The 19,951-nt window shown below is 33.9% G+C and overlaps 2 protein-coding genes across 9 annotated transcripts; one reads left to right on the forward strand and one right to left on the reverse strand.

Annotated features, from left to right (window-relative positions):
- The first annotated feature begins 233 nt into the window (after positions 1–233).
- LOC129287674 (peptidyl-prolyl cis-trans isomerase FKBP43-like) lies at positions 234–7,023 on the forward strand. 3 transcript variants are annotated; one of them, XM_054923898.1, is made up of 12 exons: positions 234–408; positions 494–567; positions 777–1,009; positions 1,264–1,400; positions 2,010–2,283; positions 2,403–2,645; positions 4,976–5,188; positions 5,747–6,029; positions 6,127–6,214; positions 6,309–6,350; positions 6,445–6,493; positions 6,583–7,023. In XM_054923898.1, the coding sequence occupies exons 1-12, from the start codon at positions 396–398 to the stop codon at positions 6,662–6,664; spliced, it is 1,731 nt and encodes a 576-aa protein (XP_054779873.1). In that variant the 5' UTR covers positions 234–395; the 3' UTR covers positions 6,665–7,023. The 3 variants fall into 3 exon arrangements, with proteins under 3 accessions (XP_054779873.1, XP_054779875.1, XP_054779874.1); XM_054923899.1 differs by having other exon boundaries at positions 236–408; positions 2,406–2,645; XM_054923900.1 differs by lacking the exon at positions 2,403–2,645.
- Positions 7,024–12,693: 5,670 nt separating this feature from the next.
- On the reverse strand, positions 12,694–19,153 carry LOC129288364 (receptor-like protein kinase). 6 transcript variants are annotated; one of them, XM_054924895.1, is made up of 6 exons: positions 19,047–19,153; positions 15,566–18,448; positions 15,033–15,365; positions 14,385–14,461; positions 13,170–13,737; positions 12,694–13,083 (listed from the first exon to the last, which is right to left on the reverse strand). In XM_054924895.1, the coding sequence occupies exons 2-6, from the start codon at positions 18,279–18,281 to the stop codon at positions 12,764–12,766; spliced, it is 4,014 nt and encodes a 1,337-aa protein (XP_054780870.1). In that variant the 5' UTR covers positions 18,282–18,448; positions 19,047–19,153; the 3' UTR covers positions 12,694–12,763. The 6 variants fall into 6 exon arrangements, with proteins under 6 accessions (XP_054780870.1, XP_054780867.1, XP_054780869.1 ...); XM_054924892.1 differs by lacking the exon at positions 19,047–19,153 and having other exon boundaries at positions 13,170–13,376; positions 13,455–13,737; positions 15,566–19,027; XM_054924894.1 differs by lacking the exon at positions 19,047–19,153 and adding an exon at positions 18,641–19,025.
- Positions 19,154–19,951: the final 798 nt, after the last annotated feature.

Genomic DNA, 19,951 nt, shown 5'->3' on the forward strand with positions numbered 1-19,951 from the left:
TTTTATATGTAGTTAAATGCGTTTTATGACAGAGACCAAAAAGAGTAGACGATAACATGAAATATGTTAACAATTTTTATCATCAAGAATAATTATTAATTACGTTATAAATTTTTTTTTTTGGGTAATCAAAGTGGGGCCATTGGCTAAAGCCCAAGGCCGCCTTAATAATTTTTTGTTAAAAAAGTAATTCTCCACTTTCCAACGAAATTCCGGCCAAAAAACCTTTCCAACGAAATAAAGGCGCGAAATGGAAGTGAAGTGACAAGGCACTTCTCGTCAGCGCTTTTGGGTTTATGAGGTTTTAGGGTTTCTATAAGGTTCAGCAGCGTTTCCTACAAGCAACTGTTTTAGGGTTTATGAGGTTTTAGGATATTCGCTTGGATTCGAAAACCATGGCTTTCTGGGGTGAGCTGCTTCGATTTTTTTGTTGCTTAACAAATGATTAGGAACTTGAACTCTCCTTAACTCCCAACATTTGCTTATGCCTCAGGAGTGGAAGTAAAACCCGGAAAATCTTTTACTCATAAATTTGATGACTTCAAAGGACGACTACATGTTTCAATGGTAATTTTCTTCAGCCGAACTTCTGATTATCTATGAATAAATTATGGAGACTTTGTTGGTAAACTGTAGCTTTAGATTTTTACTTTTATATCAATGTGGCTCTTCTTCTTCTTCTTCTTCTTCTCATCATTGTAATTTGCTACTTGAAGACAGTTTTTGGTATGGGTTATCCATGTATGGACTGTTAATCAGCTTTCAAATTTTTTTAGGCCACTTTGGGGGTTGGTTCTGCCCCAGCCAAAAGCAGACTCCAGTGTAATGTGGGCAACAGTAGCCCTGTTTATCTATGTTCTCTGTCTTCTGGAACGAATGAGTCATTGCAACTTCATTTGGAATTTGAGGAGGTTGATGATGTCATCTTTTCAGTGATTGGTCCTCGGAGTATTCACTTGTGTGGTTACTATCTTGGTAATAGCCGAAGAACCAATGTGATTGAGGAGTCGTATCCTTCCCTTAATTTTGGTAGAATTTATTTATTGAAGAAAATTAAATAGAAAACTTGAGTAGAGTATTTGATAATGAGGTGCTGAAGTTTTCTGGGATCAACTGATTTTCCTTTGTTCTTTGCTTCCTAATTTCATACTTGACGGCAGTAAGTAGATAAAGCAGCAATGTCATTTCTTTTATTTTTTCTGGTACCACCGATCTTTTAGTTGTGATTTGTTTCATTTCTTAACTTTTATTTGCAATGAAAAGAGAATCCTATGGAGAAGATATTGCAAACACTGAGACAGATAGATCTAATTGCAGCGAAGAAGATGAGTATGAGGATAGTTTTATTGATGATGATGCCAATCCAGACGTCTACCCAGGATCACCTATTTCACGTGAAGGCATGTTTATTATTTTAAGTTCAATCCATTAATGAATTGTCATTATTATTGAGAATGTGCCTATCAATAAATCAATATATTGCATTCAAACAAAACCAATAGTCACTATTCCTTAAGGACTTGTTCGTTTTGTAGGTGATTTTTCTAGTTTTATCTTAGTTACCTACTTAGTTCCATGAATATTTAAGACTTTTGTTGAGTTTTGCTTGTAATGTGCAAGCATTTATGAATGATTTTTTTTTTAAATGATAACTATAAAGTAACTGTCTGTAAAATCTTCTCTCTCATTGGTAAATCATCTAGATATGTAGTTTTATTCATTAATAGGAAACATTAATTATAGTATCTAAAACTGTTTTATAAGCATCTAGCTTATTGTAATGTCTTTTTTACCCCCAAGCATCAAACCAATTTGTTTTAATTTTTCTTATTTTTCCAGTTTTTCCTTTCTCCAACATTTTCTGATGTTTATGAATGATACCCCTTTTAAATATCTTTTTTCTCCCTCATATTCAAGGCTTCTGATTTTGGAAGTTTGTTTGTAAATGCATCTTCATCTATTGGTTGTGAAATTCTCTTGTATTGTCGTTTTTATTGTGATTGCTGCAGAGGAAGTTTCACCTGTTAACAAACATAAAGGTAGTCGCCGCAGACTACAGAGGAAGCAACAAAGAGTAGACTCAGATGATGATGGTGTGCCAATTTCATCTCTTTACAAGACTAAAGCTACTGCAAAGGTCTTGTCTGAGGAAATGGATGTTAGTGATGACAGGAGAGAAAGTGATGGCAGCCAGAAGAAAGGCAAAGATGAAGACAATAATGATATTAAACCAAATTCAAAATCAAAAGCTGGCAACATTCTTCTAGATACCAAGACACATAGGTTAAATTCTAAAATATCAATCACTGTTCAAATACCCATAAATATTCTTCTTAGGTTTGAGGTCTAAGGATACATCTTTATTTGTTCTTCCCTTTGTTTCCACTTTGTTTTAACTGAAGCAGTGGAGCTGAGTCTTTGGACAACGTAGTAGAATGTCACACCAATCTAAATGTGAGGAGTATTCAGAAATTGGAAAAAGAAGAGAGAGAAACAGAAGAGGAGGGTAAATTTGCTGAAGCAAAGGATGCTTGCAATGGCCAATTTATCGAAGTAAATAATGTGTTGGAAGGAGAGCCAAAAATGGACAATATCATCCAGGATCTTCTAATAAGAAATATGAGCGAGGGCCAAGCCTGTGATAAGTGAGTAATCAAGTTTCTTGAGTCCTTGATTCTAAAATTTCCCCATCAATTATATTGTTAAATATCAGAATGGCTATACTGTTCGTCTTTAATATGTCATTGTTCTTGGATCTCAAAGATTAACTTGGAGAACTCCTTATAGTACCTTGCTTTATATTTGGGTTATAATATTTCAAACTTTTGGTTTTAGGGTTCTTGATTGTAGCAATTGGGCTGGACTTTCAAGAATACTAAGGACATTTACTCTTGGAATTTCATCAAGGATGAACAAAGTTGGCTTATTACTGGAATCTTGTGAATAGAAATATGTAATTTTAGATGTTTTTCATTGGCCGTTTAAGTTTAGAATGTGAAATCAGAACATTTTCAAGGATGAAATGGGTTTGTAGGACTATGCTGAAATAAGAAGAGGAGTTCTAGAAAGTGTTATGTGAGAACAGTAAACCATGAAAATAACATCCTACATTGAGGAACATCATGTGAGAAAGTTGTAGACTTGTAGGAGTTACAAGGGTCTTGATCTAGTGTGTGTTTGGTAAGATATCTTGACTCGTGAACCTCCAATAGGGATTTGCAAAATGCCTAGATCCTATTGGTATCCACCAATTTTACCTGTTTTGATTTAGTCATATTTATTTAAATACATATAATATATACACACACATAATATATATATATATATAATATTAATCTGCTTAAAATATATTTTTGAATTTTGGAAGGAAATTTAGGGTAGGATGGAAGTAGGTAGCAAAACAGTTCCATTCCATATGGTTAGTATGCTCCAGCTTGGGGGGCATGTTAGAATATTATTAGCATATGTTTTGTCTTTCCTATTTAAGCTTCATGTTGATTGTATCTTTGTCTAAAGCTATACAATACAACCTTCAGTCTTGTAGATATATATAACTCATGCCTCTAATGGAAACCTTCAACTCAGTTTCATTCATGGAGTAATATTGCTTTTCTTTGAAGTAAGGGCAGAAGAAAACTATCAACCACTGAGCTAAGCTCATAGAAAACAAAAATGCAGGAATAAAATGACACCCTCCACCCTCCTCCCTTTTGTGAGGCAGGTGCTTTCTATGCCACTCCTGTATTATTCCCACCCTGCTTCTTTGTTAGGAACCCTCCACAATGACTCCCTTCTGGCTTTCTTTCAATTATGCACAGAAATACAAAACTGCCTAGTTTGTTAGGCTCTGCACGATTCTTTTGATAGCTTTATTCATAATGAACCACTGATAGGGTGTAGATCTTTGTTAAATTCTGATATGAACTACCTTTTTTTTTTTTTTCCTGGCATGGACTTTCCATAGCCTTTATTTAAAAAAGAAAAAAAAAAGAAATACAAAATTGGTGACTGCCTCATAAGTTTCTACTTTGCCCTTCCCTTGCCACCACTCAACTAATATTCTTAGACCTGAGATTTCTCCTTATGTAAACCCTACCATTTACCCTGAACATTGGCCCTTTTCTTCTTCCTCTCATACACGTGGTCCAATCAAATGCTGGGCCCATCATTTCCCTCCTCAGTAAGGCTAACCCTGTCTTTAAGGTGGAAGTTGCAAAATTTTGTTTTAATAGCTTCAGCATTTTCCCATATGTTGTCACTTCTGGCAGACAACTATTTAAGGGGGACCTGCTGCTGTCTATCAGACACGGTTCTTCCTTTTTAACATATTCTGAAAGTGAATTTGTAATTTACCTCTGAAAATGTGCCTTAAAATAGTGCACTTTCTACCATCTTTCTGCTAGTGGCAAGCAACACAATGTTCACACCCCCTTCTATTGAAACCTCGCAACTTCCATAAAATGTATGCCATTTCGCAAATTTCACATTATATAAAATCAACTTCAGTGCCAAATGCAAATCTTGATAAGAAATCCCACCCTTTCACAAATGTATTTCCACAGTGCCTTTAATAATTTTTTCACCGGAGTCACCCAACATTCTAAACTATATAGCCCATGTTTCTCCATTGAGACTTTCTCAGAATGCAGCATTTATCTTAAGTGAGGTGCAGGTAGGAAAAAAAACAGAAAAAGAAAATAAATGAAGAAAAAAATCTAACCTTGTGACATTTTTACAATTTTTGTTAGAGTTTGAGAGACCTCCTAGACATATCTGTAACTGTAAATACGATGAAAATTGATACATAGAATTTGTAGATTCTGGGCCGACAGATTTGTAGAATTGCATGTGAAGAAATGGGAATTAGAATGCATTGGGGGTTTCAGTTAATAGCTCGCTGAATTACTCTCTTGTTTGTTTGTTTGTTTGGTGGGTTGTGTTATTGGGCTCATTGTTCTTTTTATGTCTCTGGCAGGAATGTTGTATTGCCTGCCACTGTAGTAGGTCCTGTGAAAAGTAGAGGAACAAAGAGGAAGAAGAAAGAACAGGCTCCCAAAGATTCACATTTTGAAGATGACAATGCTTACTGTAAAGAGTCCAAAGCCCCAAGAGACTCAGCAGGGACTGATATTGCTATCCCCAAATTTTCTGAAGGAAAGAATCAAGATTTGCAACAAAACAACAAAGAGTGAGTGCAAGTAAAACAATATATAAAAATGAAAAATAAGATGTAGAGGTAGTTGTAATGTTTATTGTGCAAGGTGCCTAAAACAGTAAAGCTTTCTAAATTCATATAATTTCAATTTGAACAAATTGTTTATATTGTTCTTTCCTTATTTATGGTCCCTGTTTTCAAAAGTGTTTCTGAAAATATGTCTTTATACAAGGTTGAAGGACCATTGATTATTGCTCATGTTTTAGGTGCAGAGTTCAAGTTCCCAACAAAAAGAAGGGTTATTATGTTTTTGTTAGAAATGCTTGTAGGCAGGAAAAATGCCTTAGTTCCTTGACATGGCATTGGTAACACTTGCATTATTAGTTGAAAGTTGCTGGGAACATCTCTCTCCACCATGTCATTCAAGTTGTCTCGAGAGAAGTTCTGATTTGTTGCTTAGTTTGTCATCTTAGACTCTTAGAACTCGATGAACTGTCTTTTCTTGTCTGTGTTTAATGCAATCCGGATTGTCCTTAGATACATAATATTGCCTATTTTATATACGTAACTTAGTTAAAATGTTTTGCACAGGAATGGGGATAATGGAACTCATGACTTCCCTGATGCGAATCAATCTGGTGATAGAAAGATGAAAAAAAGGAGGAAAAAAGACAAAAGTCAGGGGGATGTAGAAGTTAATACTTCTGATATGCCTCAATCATCTGCTAATGAAAATATTAGGACCCTAAAAAAGGATGAATACATTGTGGCTGATGCGAAGTCTTCTGCAGTTAAAACATTGCCAAATGGTTTAGTTATTCAAGAGCTGGAAAAGGGGATAGAAGATGGAAAAATTGCTGCATCAGGGAATAAGGTAGTTGTTTAAATCTCTAAAATAATTTAGAGTCTGCCTTTATGAAATTAATAAGAAGAATAGCAGATTTCGGTTGACAAGTACTCTTTCATTTCAGCTCACTGTCCTTTTCACTGGCAAGGTGAAGGATAATGATGAAGTCTTTGAGTCAAATGTTGGCCATGCACCTTTCAAGTTTCGCCTTGGTACCACAGCCTACATAACCTTTTGTTACCTGAGCATGACTGACTTCATACTTGACTGACTTTATATGTCGTTGCTTGTTCTATCATTTTACAGGTAAAGGACAAGTTTTAGAGGGTTGGGATGTTGGCCTTGAAGGTAAGTTATTCAGAATTTTTGTGAGGCCCTCTTCCATGTTCTGCTTGCTCTTTAATACTATTGAGAATTTGAGATGCTTGCATATGGTTCTCAGGTATGCGAATTGGAGGAAAGAGAAGACTCATAATACCACCATCCATGGGGTATGTTGTTCATTTGGCATCCTTTGGCATGTTACCTCATATTTCTTTTGGATCCCTTGTCCCTATCATATCTGTTTTGTGCATATCAGGTTTGGTAGTGAAGGACACGATGACAAAGTACCGCCAAACTCATGGCTGGTTTATGACTTTGAATTGGTTAAAGTCCGTTGACTGAAGAAGCAAGTGGTATTTGGTCATGGCTGATTTCTTGTTTTGGCTGAACTCAATTTTTGGAGGAAAATCCTGGAGATTCCAACTTACACTTGATGGCTATTCTTTTTGTTGGGATAGCATTAGACAGTTTGATATGTTGTTGTGGAATGTCAGGTTTTGATTGTTTTTTTCCCACTTGAATGCCTATGGGAACAAATGATTGAGTAGCTTGTTGATACCATAAGCAGAAGAGCGGTTGTCCAAAAAAAAAAAAAAGCAGAAGAGCGAGGAGAGAATGAAAGAAAGCTCAACGATGATGGAAATTGAATTGGAAATTTTCTCTGGCCTTATAATCTATATGATCAAATTTTGACATAGCATAGTGTACAGCTAGTCGGGCATCACTATGTTCGGTCTTGAACGGATTATTCACGAGGAATCATCCACAAAGTTACACAGGCCTAGTTTGTTATGTTGGAAAGAATTTTAAAGACATTGGAATATGAAAGAGAACTAAAATTGAAGCCGGGAAAGGCACCGATGCGATTGTAGAGGTTTAGGGCATGTTTGGTATTTTAATTGTTTTTTTTTATTTTTTATCACTTGGTATCCTGAAAAATTTAGGGGTAGACTATTCAAACTCAAATTGTGTAGGATCGTTATTTCTAACAACAGTTTCAAGGGCAACTTAAGGATATTTTTGATATATTTATTTAATATAGTTGTATTTTTTAGAACTTGAGATAAATTAATTTAACTTTTTTGAGCATGAATCATTTGCTCAAAGGGTTTTTATTTGATATGCATATTTGTAAATAACAAATGACCAATGCTAAAATAGAGGGGAATTTCAACTTATTAATCTAACCTAGAGCATCAAGCCACTGTAGATCATCCAAATTATAATTTCTCGTACACTAAATTAGATAAAGTTGAGATAAAGTTGAGAGGTGTATTAAGGTTTTTTTTTTTTTTTCCTTTTTAAATTCGTGATTTCCAGATAGGTAATTATTGAGGTACTGAAGTCGACTTCTACTCCCATAGTTATCATATCCCTAAGTAGTTGTCGTCAATTTTTTTTCTCTTTGAATGAGAAAATATATTCAAAAACTAAAAAGTACAATAGTGATAGGAAGAAGAGACGAAGGGGAATGCCATGTTAGTGTGTAATTGGGTCTCACTGCCTAAAAAATAATTGCCATTTTCTTATATTTAATGTCTGGAGTCACTCGATGTAAATTTAAAAGTAAAAGAAGAAATTTCGTAATACACAAATTTAAGATTAACAATACTATTTGACTTATAGTTTAGGGAATATGTTACTTTTTTACCCTTGTTATTACGTAAAATGAAATTCTTATTCTTATTATAAACCTAGTTATTATTCTCAAATAATATTTCATTATTAATATGTCAAAAAATATTAGTGACAATGTTTTGAAAATGGATGGTCAGATTGGTTGAATTGTCACACCTAGTAAAGAAAGTGATTTGGTTCAAAAACATTTAACTGTTCTAATAGAAGGCCTGGATTAACTCATTATGACCTAGATTAGTTTTGTTTGAAAACTCGGGGTAACCGATATGACTATACCTTTTTGACATGTCTTTTTTCCTTTTACTCTTACTTTAGTAGTGATTTTTTTATTCAATTTAAATATTAATGTCAACTTTCTTCCTATTATTATATAATTTTGAGTGCATTATTTGTTTATGACATTATATTAATGAAAGGATAGAAAAAAATTAAAAACTCATTTTCTTTATTGGTAAATAAAAAGCTATGCAAATGAAAAAGTGAAAAAAATTAAAATTTAATATGTTATGACTAAATAACGATGAACCGATAATATACTATCACTATTTTAAAGTTGTATTGTATGTTATATGTATGAATATTATTTTTATTTAATTATTATGTCATCAATTCAACAACTAGTTTAACTAACTAAATCATGAGAATCGTGACCCGCTAATCTTTTTGGTTCATTATAAAGCTTTAGAGGAGAATCAAGAGGTTATGGGTGGCTTGACATTCGATAATGGTCTTAAGTAACAACATTTTGATAATTGAGCATTAAAATTATTTACATTAAAGGATTTTCTGTTGCAGACAATTTAAGTGATTTTGGGTTGCAGACATTAATTATTTACATTAAAATTCTTTCCATCATAAGAGTTGGATCTAGTAGAATAGAATAGTTTCTTACAACGTGATGAATTAAGGTTCAATTTTTGTTAAGAAAAGTGCTCACATTTAGTTCTTGGCCTTACTTTGAACAGAATTACCTCCAATAGGAGAATACCTACAAACAACAAAAAAAAAATCTTTCCATAGGATTTGTCATTAATTTTTTTAGATGTCATTATCTACCTATCTGCAACCCTACTTTTTATTCTAAAAGTCCAAAGTTATTTGGGTATTAAAATTGTACCCCAACCTACTTTATGGGAAAAGAAACATTCACAAGTTGTTGAGGGCACGCGGTGTTTTCCTCACCATCTACTTATAGAAATGCTGGCTGGCTTGGTTTAAAGAATTTGAAGTATCAAAATAAAACCTTCATATGAAAATTGTTTGGGGTTTGTCACTAACCCAAGAGCTCTTGGGTTCAAGTCCTAAAATCTAATATAAGCATGGCAATGCTGATTTACCCGAGGTGAAAGGAAGAGTGGGTGCTTCAATCACTTGGAGAAGCATCACCAAAGTATGGCAATCCTTTATGGAAGGAATGGGGAAGAAAACTGGTTCAGGGAATCAGACCTTATTTTGGTTTGAAAAATGGTTGCCCATCAACAAACCCCTTATAGACCTAGTAGTACATGGGAGAAAGTATGTTGATGTGAATGAAAAAATCAAAGATTATGTGCTACCCTTTGGAGGTGGGATGTTTATAAGCTGAGACCTTGTTTTTGAATCATGTGGTGGATCTTATTACTAGAACCTTGGCCCCTAATGAGGAGAGTGGGAGGATAAAACACCTTTGGCCTTTTTCTTTCGATGGGTTATATTCTGTGAAACCTGGTTACTCTTTTCTTAATGCAGGTAATGACAAGATCCGTGAACCATTATGGAGAAAACATATGGAGATGGAGAATACCAGAGAAAATGAAGACACTTATATGGCTATTAGTGCATGATAGAGTCCATATGACAGCTTTGAGAGAAAAGAAGAGGATTGATGGTAGAGCAACCCTGTCGATTTGGATGCACTGAGGTGGAGGATATGATGCATCTCTTCCAAGAATGTAGGCATGCTAGGGATGGTGGCAACATTTTGTCAGACCAGACCTATGGGATAGATTCAATAGTTTTAACAGATGGGATTGGCTAAGTTGGAATATGAAGATGGATATAGGTAAACCCTTTACGCATAATTTTCCCTGGGATAATTTATTTGCCTTCATTTGTTCGGTCATATGGAAGGATTAGATGTAGATATGTGTTTCATGGGGATGAGTGATGATGAGGATGATGATTGGGTGAGGGAGGACTCAAACAATACTTTTTTCAAGGTTGTTATATATTTAAATTTGAAATTTCAATTACCGCAATAGGGTAGCATTAGATAGGCTAAATTCCAACAAAGGAGCAATCCTTATGTTGTGAGATTAGAAGTTGATGGTTTTGCAATTCCGGATGGCAATAGTGCTATTGGTGGGGTGTTGTGAGATTCTGATGGAGACTGGATTTTGAGTTTTAATTGTAAAGTGGGACAATTATCACCCACTATTATCAAAGTCTTAGGCATTTTTAAAGGACTTAAAATATATTGGCAGAAGGGATTTATAGTTGTGGAGTTTTTTTTTTTTGTGATTGTGTGAGTGCTATATATTTATAATCACAAGAAACAATCATAATTATCATCCTTTTCAATAAATTATCGACTCCACTAAGAAACTTTTGATCAAAAATTAGGAGGTCCAAATTAATTTTTTGTACAGTGAAAACAATAGGATGGCTAATTTTGTAGTTAAGTCAGCTTTTAGTCTTAGTAATGATTTCCATTTTTATTATCAACCTCCCATTACTTGATTGGGGGTTGTTGTTGTTGTTGTTGTTGTTGTTTTTTTTTGGGCTTTTCGTTTTGTTGTTTATTAGGCTCTGTTTTTCCTAGATTGTTCTTCTGTACACTTTTTTTTTTGAATGAAGGTCTCCAGTATTACTGAAAAAAAAAAAGGCGCAACGTTTAGCTCCAAACTAATTTTTCATAAGCACTTTCTAATAGTTACGGAATGTGGGTTTGGTAAAACCAACAATGGGGAGCTTTTCGAATACATCCAAATTGACTTAAAAAAAGAAAAACATATATCCAAACACAATGTTTGTTGCCAATAATTTTCACTAAATTGATTTTTCCCTTATCCTACGGTAGTCTTTTCTCACCTCTCTTTTGTTCAAACACAACTATAACTCCTCGAGATTAGGAACTTTTAATGTATCTTTTTTAATACCTTTTGTAATGCTTTGACTTTTTAATATATTTTTTTTCTTTGGAACATTGGATTATACATAAAATAAAAAACATTTTGGCATCTTAAAATTTTGAAATGGTGAAATTTTATTTTTTTAAATGATTATTTAAAGAAAAAAATATCACAATCACATCCTTTTATTTTTAAAAAATTGTAAAAAAAATATAAAATTTTACCATTTCAGAATTATAAGATATTGAAATGTCTTTTTTTTATGTGAAAATCAATGATTAAAAAAATAAAATAAAATTATGAAGTTGGGGCATATAAGAGACATTTAAAAAAAGAAAAGTTAAAAACCCCTAACCCAACTCCTGACTCTCTCTCTTCTCTTTCTTCTTCGTGGGCATTCCATATGCCTCTCTTCTCCTTTATCTGGTGACATATCGTACTTCACACCTCTGTATTTGTTGTTGGTAGTGGCAAGTTTGGTGATGGGGTGGCAAGTTTGGTGATGGGGTGGCAAAGATTTTTATAATTCTTATTATCCGAAACTATAGCTTAGCTTGTTCACGCTAATGCATGTATCACAAAACACTATGCTTGATCATTAGAGGAGATCATCAATTGTGATGAAGTTTTTTTTTTTTTTCCTTTTTTTTTTTTGGGGAGCTTATTTATAAGTGCATCTTCCTGCATACAGGAATAGAAGTTTTTCCTGATTTTTTCGATAAACATGAATAATTTGAAACATGTCGCATCGTGAATTAATTATTCTTATTATTTAACATATCAATTTTATTTAAAATCTTTATCACATGTATTTTCTAAATATTTTTAATATGAAGAATTTTAATGTAAGTATTTTTAATCCTTGTCTTTTTCAATAATTATACACTCGAAAACACTTTATTATATATATATATATATATTTAATTCAAATAAATTCTAGTTTATTAAAATGACTTAAAAAAAATAATTGAATAAATTTTTTTTTTCATAATAACATATTTACTAAATTGGTTTTTGCTAAATAAACTTTTAATAAATTGACTTATATCTTGGAATCAGATGTCTGGACAGGGAAAAGGGGCACATGATTGATTTGTGATAATGATGTAAAAGATGTGTTAAAATCAAGCATGCAAACGAACTATTTATTGTTAAGATTCTCTGTCTGGGTATGTCCATGGCTATGGTAAAGATGTTTAAATTTTCAATTGCAATCAATTACCTTTTTATGTTCATTTATTATATCCGCTTTTTAACAAAGGATTTGAAGATTCTTTTTTCCTTTTGGTTACAGATTTGATGATCCCTTAAAAGAATATGTTTAGGTGATGACAAGTATGTTCAGTGTACGCCAACCTTAAAATGTATGCATTGCATGCAAGAGGTAACTGAGTTTATCCCTTTGATTAATTATGCTTTGTGCCTTGTTTCACATTTACCTAATTTTGTAAACTTTCCAAATCCTTTAATGAACTCTTACGAGACATTAAATTTTGCAGTATCCTGAATAGTAATTTGATGCCAATGATTCAACAAAAGTGAACCACATCCAAACTCTGAGAGGCCTTACGACCTGCTCAGAAACCATCGATAGGCATCTCCAATTACTAACCAAAAGATATGGATAATGCTAAAGCTATTTAATTTTTTGAAGAAAGATGACTTGTGCAATGTGGGAATCAAATATAATTACATTTTGAATTGGTAGATAACATCTCTCATCGTGGGTCTCATGTCTGGGTCCTCCTCAGTGCATCTCAGAGCTACCAAAAGCACATTGATGACTCGTTTAAGAACGTTTGGATCCGAAACCTCCTCTACAAGGCTTGAATCAATAATTTTATAAATTCCTCTTGCTTCCTGCCATAGACTTCTGACCCAACTCACTATCTCAATTCCCTCCTTAAATGATGGATCCACAGCCTTCTTTCTAGTTATCAACTCAAACAAAACTACCCCAAAACTGTAGACATCAGACTCCCTAGTATTTGCTGTTGTATATGTATTCTCTGTCACAGGCCAATGGAAACATGATGTTTCATATCAGAATTTGGAAAAATAAAGATAAGATTCACAATAAGAGTAAGAGAAGTACCTGGAACAGATGAAGATGATCTCGAAGAAGAAGATACATCCAAAAGCTTGGCAATGCCAAAATCAGCAATATGAGGCTCCATGTCATAATCTAAAAGTATATTTTTTGGTTTGATGGCACGGTGCAGAATGGCAGGATGACAGTCATAATGGAGATAAGCCAATCCATGAGCAATTCCAGCAGCTATCCTATAACGAACAGTCCAACCTAGCAATGATGGTGGATTCTTTTCATGCAAAACATCATGAAGGTTTCCATTTGTCATGTAACTGTATAAAAGCATACCACAGTTCTCTCTGAACAAAAAGTCTAGTAATCCAACAAGATTTCGGTGCCTAATGTTCATCAGGATTTTTATCTCTCTAACTATGCTTTGGATCTTTCCTTTGTTCCCTGCAAATGCAAGCTTCTTTACAGCATAAACTAGGTCTGGACCTAGTGAAACTTTATAAACAACTCCATGAGTTCCTCTGCCAATAACATTCAGATTGTTTGGGTTTGCAGTAGCCTCCATCGCTTCGTGAAGTATTGAGGAATAATGTCTACTGGCAGGGATCTTGGCTTCCTCCTTAGAGATTGAAATAGTTACATAAAAAAAACTAATAAAATAAAAAGTAAGAATGATAGCAACTCAAAATTTAAGGGATGCTTAGTGAAGAAGATGAACAAGAAAGAAAACACTCAGTAATTGTTTTTTACATTAACGGGAAAAGCTATTGCCAAAATTACTATCGATCTGCGTGCAACTCTCTCTCTCTCTCTCTCTCTCTCTACACACACAGACATAGATTGTGGTCACAACAATAGGGAAAAATCTAGAAGAGGAAAATGGACAACAACCACCACAGGTTTACTTGACCTCACATTTCATGCCAGGCTTTTAACCATTTTTATCTTGCAAGGGATTATCATCTTGAGTTTTTGCTCTGTCATAGGACTTGCCTTCTTTGGTACACCTATATGCTATAAACAGTAATGCTTGTTTTGAAAAATTCTTTTCGACATAATCCTCCCACATTGAAACCCTACTTATCCGAAGAGAAAGTACATGTTAGACTTTTTGCTTTCATCTGCAAGCTGAGAAATTTAGACAGATAATGTTTACTTATGTTTTTCTGAGCACTTTTTTAACAAATACTAAAAAGTAGAACCAAAAAAGAAATATTTTAAAAATTAACTACTTTGATGGCAATCTCTCCTGCTAAATCAAATTACCTGAAAAAACAAAGAGGCTACAGCAGTAGCAAGAGAACTCCCCAAATGAAATTCTCCATAACGTCGAACAAAAATTCCTGCATAAATTAGACACTATTAGGAAGAGAGATATTCGAAATATGGAAGAGGTAATGCTATCTTGCATTTCTGATAGGAATGTAATACATCTTTCTATAGTAGTCAGTATACAGGAGAGAATGAAAGAGAGGAAACACATCTACAATCTGCCCCTAATCTCAACGGAATCAAACTGATGTTAATTTATACTAGTGACGAATATTCACAGAATATAGTCTATTATTCTTCAGCAGACAAACAGTCCTCACAGCCCTTTTGACATCATTTCAAAGAAAAGGGAGTCAAGATTCATAATTAGTTCAGCTCAAAAAAAAAAAAATTAATGTGTAATGAAGCATGATTACTTTTGTTATTTGCTTAAAAAACTGCCAAGCTGTGTCATGTAATGAAATTAAATATTTGTATAAGATGTCATGTCATTTAAGCTATACATCTTCGTTACTACAATCTGGAACAATATGAAAAAATACACTCTAACTATCCTGTATTAGAATTTAATACTTTCTATTGTAAGTATGACTTCATGGATGTTAGTAACACTTATCATTGTCAAGAGGACACAGCTCTTACCAGGATCTATGGATGTTTCAAAGAATTCCACTACATCTCTCATTTTTAGTCTCTTTCCTGGATCTGTCTCAATACATATCAAAGCCACCAAAATCACTTTGATAACCTGCACCATTACTTTTAAATCTGAAAGCTCCCTTGCAATGCTTGAATCTACAATCTCTTCAAGTTCTCTTGTTGTCCTCCATATAGATTTAAACCATCCTACTAATGTGGTTTCCTCCACCTCAAATGAGGAATCCAATACTTTCTTTCTAGTTATCAGCTCTAGCAAAACTACACCATAACTATATATATCAAGCTCACAGCTCGGCACTACCATGCATGCAATCTCTGCCATAAGATATGTAAACATGTTAAATTGTATACTTTTGATCTAGTTTCATTTGTTTCATGGGATTGAATGGATAGTAAATATTCCCCTCAACTATCGACATGCTTGCCTTTATAGGCTTAATCTATTACAGTTTTATTAAACATGTTAGAAATAGAAAAAGAAAATTAATCAACGAGTGTAGAACAAGAGCAATTACCCGGTGCCATAAACCCAAGAGTACCTAGATGATATGTCGACCGCATATGAACTGTAGTAGAGGATTGATTTAAAGCAATGGAAATACCAAAATCGGTAATACAAGGTTGCATATCAGAATCAAGGAGTATATTTTTCGGTTTGATATCTCGATGCAATACTGGAGGATCACAGTTGTGGTGAAGATAAGCCAGTCCTTTTGCAATTCCAATAGCAATTTTATAGCGGACATTCCATTCTAAGTATGGTAGTGGATCGTTTTCATGTAAGACATCATGAAGGCTTCCATTTTCCATGTACTTGCTAATGGTTAGACCATATTCCTCACCTATCCAGGAGCCTAGGCATCTTGCCACATTTTGATGCCTAATCTTCCTAGTCATTTCAATTTCTCTGACCATGTTTACTTTCCTCCTATTGCTTTGTCCAAATTTAACTTTCTTAATAGCAAAAACTCCAATATCAAGCTCGGCTTTATAAACAATTCCATGCCCTCCTTCGCCAATTATATATTGATCACTTAGATTCTCCGTAGCATTCATTAAATCAATAATTCTGAAATCTCCTTCATCATTTGAATATGAAGCCTCCTGTTCTTTGTAATCAGCAACGTTGTCTTTCAGGTTAGAAATTGGACGCAACTGGCGGATGTAAATTTGCTCATCAGGATAAGCAGGTACCTCCTTCTTAGATCTTTGGCTAGAATGACGGTCATAAATTACTAGTATTCCTGACAAACAAATGACAAACCCTACAAACCCAAGTGCCATAAATAAAATTGAACGTTTACTGCCCTTGTGGTTAGTTGATTCAGAGTCACATGGCTTCAAGAGGTTATAATTTATGCAACTGGAGAGATTTAATCTCGAACAACGGACACAAAGGCCAGGATTGCCCAAGAATGATGATGAAGACAAATTCAGGCGTTGCATTTTCCATTCTGGTACAGGACCAACAAATGAGTTGTATGATATATTGACTTCTCTTAATGAAGAAAGTTTATCAAGAACATGTAAGCTTCCTGTCAAATTATTCAAGGATATATCCAAACTCTGCAACTTTTGCAACTTACCAATTTCTAAAGGAATTTCACCAGTTAATTTATTAGCACTCAGATTCAACTCATATAAAAGATTCTGCAATGATCCCATTGATGTAGGAATTTTTCCTCCAAACATATTTCCACCAAGTTGTAGCTCGAGAAGCTGGTCATATTCTGATAGGAAAGTTGGGATGTCCCTGCTAAAGCGATTCTCTCTTAAAATTAATTTAGTCAGCCCTGTCCAACTCCTCATGCTTGATGGGAATGAACCGTTCAGAAAATTGAACCCCACATCAAATGTTTCCATTTTGGTACAGTATGACAGCTGATGTGGCAAAGGACCTTCTAGGCTGTTGTGAGCAAGGTTCAAAACCTGAAGGTTCACAAGGTTTCCTAGCTTTGAGGGTATAAACCCAGTAATATTGTTTGTGGACATAATTAAAGCAGTGAGATTTGTGCAGTTCCCCAAACTTGATGGAATGGTTCCATTGATGTTGTTCCTGCTGATGTCCAAGTATCCGAGATTCTGATTGCCTTCAAATTCAGGAAAAGGCCCAGAAAGATTATTTTTGTTGAGAACCAACCTCCCAAGAGTTGCACATCTTCCCAGATCATGAGGTATGCTCCCTTGAAGTTGATTAAGACCTAAATTCAGTAGGTGTAATTGCTTTCCAAAACAAAGATTTGGTGGTATGTTACCAGTGAACTTATTATTCATCAAGTCCAACTTCACTAGACTGCTATTGATTCCCAAGTTTTGAGGAATTGAACCAGAAAATTGGTTGTCAAACAATGAAATATTTTTCAGATGCTTGAGCTCTGTCATCTCCGAAGGTAATTTCCCAAACAGACTATTATTGTGAAGAAGGATATGCTCAAGACTTTGAATTTTCCAAATGGTAAGTGGAATTTCACCTGTCAAGTGGTTGGAGTAAAGTTCAAGGTCCTCTAATTTACTCAATCCTCCCAATTCTTGTGGAATTGTCCCCACCAATTGATTGGAATATAAATGTAACTTCTTCAAAGATTTGCAGTTGCCAATTTCTGGAGGTATATTTCCAGACAAGCGGTTATCAGGAAGGCGAAGAATCAAAAGCTTTTGTAATAACCCCAGGGATGATGGAATGCTTCCAACTAGGTTGCTCTTCACCGCAGCAAATTCTGCTAAACTGCTGCAATTCCCCAAGCCTGAGGGAATGCCTCCACTAAATACATTGAATGACAGATCCAAAATAAATAGCTTGCCCCAACTTCCAAAGCCAAGAGGGATTATACCTCCAAGGCTATTATTTTTTACATCTAAATAAATAAGATTATTGAGATTGTTAAGGCTCTGAGGCAAAATTCCTGTCAACATGTTATCGTTCACAAATAATGCCTCTAGCTTACTGCAGTTAACAATGGAAGAAGGAACTGTCCCTGACAACTGATTCCTAGATAGATACAACTTCAACAGTTTCGTCATGTTTCCAATATTGGATGGGATTGACCCACTTAAACTGTTTTTGTGCAGGTCAACCACCTCCAGTCTGGGAACTTGAAACAAGTAATCAGGAATTTGACCTGTAAGCATATTAGAAGAAAAACTCAAATACCTCAAGTTTTGCAACTTTTGCAAGGTTTCTGGCATATTTCCATCAAAGTAGTTATCAGAAAGATCTATATACTCCAGCATACTACAGTTGCCCAACTCTAGCGGTATTGTTCCTGAGAAACCATTTGTCTCCAACACAAGGTTCTGCAAGTGAGTCAACTGTCCAATTTCTGGTCCAAGTTGACCAAAAATCCCAGATTTAGTGAGATTTAGGAAGATCACATTGCCGTAATGATCACATTGTATTCCTATCCAAGAACAAGGGGTAGAATCAGATGAATTCCAGTTTGACTTTAAGGAAGGAAGCACAGAAATCCAATGTTTGGCAAGAGACAACAAAGTCAACCCATCTGAACTTAAGGCAGAGGCCGAGTGTAAAGGAGCAGACAAGCATATGATCAATAACTGGAGTATTATCATAGGGAACAATAAGTTCTCACCTTACTGCAGCTTAGAACAAGTGCAAGCAATTTAAGAGGTTTGGGTTTCGTACAGCCCACAGGTATTTGCACATTTCTAAAGGAGAAATTGATGCAATGTGATGGAGAGAATGTTTCAGTGTGAAAACGTTGCTATGTTCAACGATGCTTGCCATTATAGCTTACAATTAGAATATATAAAACCTGTTTCTTGGAACCACAGTGGGGAAAATTGATAGAACCAGATCTCAAAAAGTTTAGAATAAAAAAGGCACGCAAGTTGAGTGCTACAAGAGTGACAACAGAGTGGAGCCATTAGAGCCCAAAGCCAAAGCTAAAGGTTGATTAGAAAAGGTTTCATAGAGAGAACCAAGAAGGGTTAAAGGTTGATTAAAAATATGCATTCAGAGGACCAAGAAGAGCTTACCTTGCCCTAGGATAAAGCTGTATGAGGTGGAAGGTGGGGTGGAGACACAGTTGACCGGTAGAAAGCTCCTAGACAAGACCGGTTTGAGTGGTCATCGCATAACATCCGGATAATCCAGGCGGTTTAAATTAAAAAAATTTATTTTATTGTTTACTTTATAATTATTAAAATAAAAATTATAAAAAAATAATAGATCTATTTTATTGCCAATTTAAACAACATAAATTTAATTTTATGATTTAATTTAATATTAAAATTTTTTAAACTTTATATAAATTAATTATTCAGAAATATTTCGAACAGTTTAATTCTAAAATTTTTATTTGAAAACTTTTTTTCTCATTTTTTTAAAGTGTAAGTTTAGATATTATCTTTATTTTAAATATTAATATTACTGAAATAAAAATTTTAAAAATTTTAATGTTAAATTGAAACTGGACAATAAATTTGTAAAAAGTTATAAAATTTTTATTATTAAATTAGATAGTTGTTTTTTGTATCAAAATTAAATATTTAACTGTTTAAATTATATTTTTATATTGGTAAGTAGATTTATTAAAATTTTTATAATTTTTATTTTAATAAATATTAAATAAAAAATAAAATAAAATGTGTGGATGGTTCACCCAAGCCAATTCAAAGTAGACTTTGCTCCTCCTCCCTTGCTCCTCTCTTAATCCTTGAGCTAATCTACACTGTCCAGATTTAATCCTTTTTTATTTTTATTTTATATTTATTAAAATAAAATACTTATAAAAAAATTATAAAAAAATATATTGTAATAAATCTGATCACCAATCTAAACAATCTAAATTTTTGTAAACAAAAAAGGTCAATTTATAAAAATTTTAAAAAATTATAATATTAAATTAGACTGATTAATTTAAATCAATATATTGTCCAAA

The sequence above is a fragment of the Prosopis cineraria genome, unplaced genomic scaffold (genome assembly GCF_029017545.1).
Source record: "Prosopis cineraria cultivar Desert tree isolate PC_DT_omini unplaced genomic scaffold, ASM2901754v1 PC12, whole genome shotgun sequence".
Classification (NCBI taxonomy): domain Eukaryota; kingdom Viridiplantae; phylum Streptophyta; class Magnoliopsida; order Fabales; family Fabaceae; genus Prosopis; species Prosopis cineraria.